Raw genomic sequence first — 4,492 nt, forward strand, 5'->3', positions numbered from 1 at the left:
TTAGCAATTAATCGCAACATGAAAATTTGATACTGGCATATCCCTAATGTACACTGCTGTTATGCATTTGGAAATATTTTAAAGACTCTACCTGGTCATTTGTTGTAGTGTTGTTTGATATGCTTCCTGTGCCCTGCAAGCAGATTTAAAAGGTAAAAGAGGTAATGAAGACACAATCAAACATTTACTTTATCTAACTGAGGACATGTCATAAACTTCTACCCCTATAAGTTAGTAGTACTAAAGCTAATTATAAATACTAAAACTTTAAAACTTTTTTTCTGTATCCCTAACTGAAAACATTTTTTTTTTCCAATGAAGACACGCCCCAAAAATATCTCCAAAGAAAGTTTTTTTCATATTTGCCATACTTTTGGGGACAATTTTGTTGTGAAATGAGTATGTGCACATACTCACAACATACAGTACTCACAAGAAAAATCCTGTTGATCTTGGTGATATGTGGTTTGCGTTTTGAGTTGTCTCCCATCAGCAAGGAGTGGGTGATATCATCTAGCAACATCATCTGAACCAGCGACGGATCTACATTCACAATCTCCCGAACCTTTTGAATATAAAACAAAATCCTTCATGTAAAACACATTTTTACATTATCTTACTATACACAGCCTGATATATACAGGTGCATCTCAATAAATTAGAATGTCGTGGAAAAGTTCATTTATTTCAGTAATTCAACTCAAATTGTGAAACTCGTGTATTAAATAAATTCAATATTCCTTGTGAAGTTCACTCAAATTCTTGTGAAGTTCACTTGAATCGATTTTGCTTGACAATCCTCATAAGGCTGCGGTTCTCTCGGTTGGTTGTGCATCTTTTTCTTCCACACTTTTTCCTTCCACTCAACTTTCTGTTAACATGCTTGGATACAGCACTCTGTGAACAGCCAGCTTCTTTGGCAATGAATGTTTGTGGCTTACCCTCCTTGTGAAGGGTGTCAATGATTGTCTTCTGGACAACTGTCAGATCAGCAGTCTTCCCCATGATTGTGTAGCCTAGTGAACCAAACTGAGAGACCATTTTGAAGGCTCAGGAAACCTTTGCAGGTGTTTTGAGTTGATTAGCTGATTGGCATGTCACCATATTCTAATTTGTTGAGATAGTGAATTGGTGGGTTTTTGTTAAATGTGAGCCAAAATCATCACAATTAAAAGAACCAAAGACTTAAACTACTTCAGTCTGTGTGCATTGAATTTATTTAATACACGAGTTTCACAATTTGAGTTGAATTACTGAAATAAATGAACTTTTCCACGACATTCTAATTTATTGAGATGCACCTGTATGTGTGTTTATGTGGCCTCACCTGGTCAGTCATGACAGCTACAGTTCTGTTGTTCTGGTCGTGATGTGTGATGACTCCAGACAGCCACTGGGTTTTGGACTCCTGTCTGAACACTTTTACTCTCAGGCCCTTTAGAGAACAAGCACCTGTCGCATAAAAGCAAATATCACACACATCAAAGAACTACCATTCATAACACTGACCTAACAAAACAATGACCCTCTAATCCTCAAATCACCATTGAGATCAAATCATAAACACACTCATGACACATTAGTTCGTGCATTAATCAAATCCTTATTTGATCAACTTGGATGAGTCAAGTTTGACCCATAAAATAAACATAATACAGTATGATGTGGCAGCATTCATATCAATGCACCAGTACTTCACATCATTGCACCAGTAAGGTAAATAAACTATACAACTTAGCAGAATAATTAGTTATGATTAATATGAATAAAATGTCACAATCTTTTGTGATATTTCTGTTGGGACTTTTTTTTACTATATTGCTTTTAACATTGTTTTCATGCTAAAAACACTCAGCCTTGGTAAAAGCCCAGTGATGCATGGCATCTTGTGGCTATTTGCCATCTTATTAAAAAAACGCTTTAGACTGTAAACTCTAACTGAATGAGCCATATTCAAAAATGTACATAATTTTGATTCTATATGAACATGGCAACTTAACTGTAAACAGCCACATTTACATTGCATCCTAACCAGACACAATGCAAAGCATTCTAGCAGCAACAAGCAATTTGTCTGTAAATACCAGACGACAAGACGTTCAAAAGCAATCACATATCTTAGCCAATAAGCAAGCGCCGTCTCACACTCATCACAAAGTATTTAAATACAACTTTTGTCATGGAATGCACTTGCTTGTTCATATGGATATCACAGTTTGAACATTCTTGTTTCCTTTATTTTCAAGATCCGAGGTAAATGATACATTGTCGCTTTCAATATGCCTATTACAGTCATGCACAATGATTGAACTACAATTAAACCTCTTTAAGATTATACAATGCACATAATCAGCACCTGAGATTATCATTGCGATTAAACACAGTTTGTATGTATTGTTCTTGTTCCCAGCCACAGTTTCACAGGAATTGAAAACATTGCTAAAGTAAAATCCCGTTATTTGTTGTGTACAGCTGTTGTGGCTGTTTAGGACAAAAACTGTGATTAACATGTCAAAACCTTTTATTGTGTTGTTTCAGTCTCTGGTGTTGGGCTAATGATTTTTTAAATTTTGATTACTAATAATAAATGTGAAATTTAAACAGTAGAATCTTGTAACGTTTTGCAGTAGTATTTTTAACATATTGCTCTTCCTTGTGTTGTGCCTGAGAAAATCATAGTAATGGCCTCTCGTGACTTATAGCTTTATTTAAAACCAGTCAAACACATGAGTGCTGAGCGCTGATGAAGATATTGAATATCCATTCCAAAATCCTCTGTGTACTCAAGCAGACAGAATATATTGAGCAAAGATGTTTGACAGTAAGGCTTCAAACAGTCAACTCCAAGTTGATCTGATTTACTCAAACATCCTTATCAAATGCTAACAGAACAAATACACCACAAACAAACCAAATCACAGGATTCTCACACAGATCAGCATTACAAAGACCTTTCCTATTAAGAATGGAAGCAGAGAGAATGTAAGCTAGAATACCTTGCTGAAGAATGTTCTGGAATTGGTGTTGTTTGAACCAGGTCTGGACCTGTTCCTGCAGAGACGGATCATCTCTCACAGCTGCATTTCCACCGTCCACTTCATCCTTTAACAGCAAAACAACACAGCTTGAAACAAGCACTGGTTCTCTTTCCTTTTTTTGAGGAGTACTAAAAATTTTATCTGCTATGATCACACCGAAGGCTCCAAAAGAAAAGATGAAGATGAAAGAAAGCAACAGTTGCACACCAGACAGCTTCAGATGAGCGAGGGATGACAGAGAGACACAGTGCACACACACTCAGTATTACACATGGCATTACTCATCCATGTACACAAGAGACGCACCTCCTCACCGTACACACACATAAGACTGGAAATTATGTAACGGTAGTGTGCGAGGGATATTTAAGCTGAACTGCAACTGAACTCCCAAAACCTCTGCCTGTTACACACACACAGAATAAACACAGGAAACAGAGGCTACATATTTAAAAAAAAAAAACATATTTCTCTTTCTGTCACTTCCATCCAGTACCTGACACATACACGCTGTCTACTCACCTGGCATTTGTACATTTTAAAAAGTTTTTTCCCCCTCAGGAGTCAGGTTTATTTTTTGCACTTGACCAAGTCGATTTTTTTATTCGTAACATTACCTGCTGAATAAATGTGAATGTAAACGGAAAAAGGAATTTATTATTTCGAATTAATACATATATTATAGATTAATTAATAATATTAATCAGCAATAACATTTATTATATATAAAATAGATATATATATATATTTATTTATTGCATTTATTTATCATTCATTATTTAAATGTTATAATTTATTATAATTATAAAATATATTAATTACAATAATTTTATTTTATTGTTATGTTCTACTATATAAATTAAATTGTAATTAATTAATTAGTTAATTAAAGGACTTGGGATTGAGAAAAGACAATAATGAGTGGAGGAGTTAAGGAAGATTGAAAAAGCAGTCAAATCCAATCACAGTTATCAGTGCTCTCTCTTTCTCTTCCATCAGTCTTCATCTGGCTAGTCTAATATCTCAGTCCAATTTCTCCTCTGTAACTCATATACAACTGACCCCTGAGTCTGCATCATCATCTTCACTCCCTCTCTCTCTCTCACACACACACACACACACACACACACACACACACACACACACACCACATACAGAGGCTCAGGTGCAGGGAACAGAAATCTTTCACAGCAATGAACTGCTGTGAACTGTTGTGACCTCCAACTGACAGAAAAAAACAAACTAAAGGAAAAAATGATGATATCACTGATTGTGCTGATGTTTATCCAGCATGACACACTTATCAATGTGTTTTTTTTTTTCCAATTATCTGGATTGGCTTGTCTCAAAGTATTTAAGTGTTTTTTCATGCAAAACCACATTTTCTCTTGCAATAAACAGTTAAAGGGTTAGTTCACCCAAAAATGAAAATTAGCCCATAAATTACTCACCCT

General features: G+C 35.4%; 1 protein-coding gene across 2 annotated transcripts in view; it reads right to left on the minus strand.

Annotated features, from left to right (window-relative positions):
• The window catches only part of LOC107668541 (probable JmjC domain-containing histone demethylation protein 2C), a 67,924-nt gene that overhangs the window by 15,943 nt on the left and 47,489 nt on the right, over positions 1–4,492 (minus strand). For both annotated transcript variants that reach the window (XM_016460451.1, XM_016460450.1), the window contains exons 4-7: positions 2,997–3,102; positions 1,328–1,452; positions 434–565; positions 92–133 (exon numbers count right to left, since the gene is read on the minus strand). In XM_016460451.1, the coding sequence (XP_016315937.1) occupies positions 92–133; positions 434–565; positions 1,328–1,452; positions 2,997–3,102 (405 nt within the window). The remainder of the gene's footprint in view (positions 1–91; positions 134–433; positions 566–1,327; positions 1,453–2,996; positions 3,103–4,492) is intronic.

The sequence above is a fragment of the Sinocyclocheilus anshuiensis genome, unplaced genomic scaffold, assembly GCF_001515605.1.
Source record: "Sinocyclocheilus anshuiensis isolate Anshui unplaced genomic scaffold, SAMN03320099.WGS_v1.1 scaffold3132, whole genome shotgun sequence".
Taxonomy (NCBI): Eukaryota; Metazoa; Chordata; class Actinopteri; order Cypriniformes; family Cyprinidae; genus Sinocyclocheilus; species Sinocyclocheilus anshuiensis.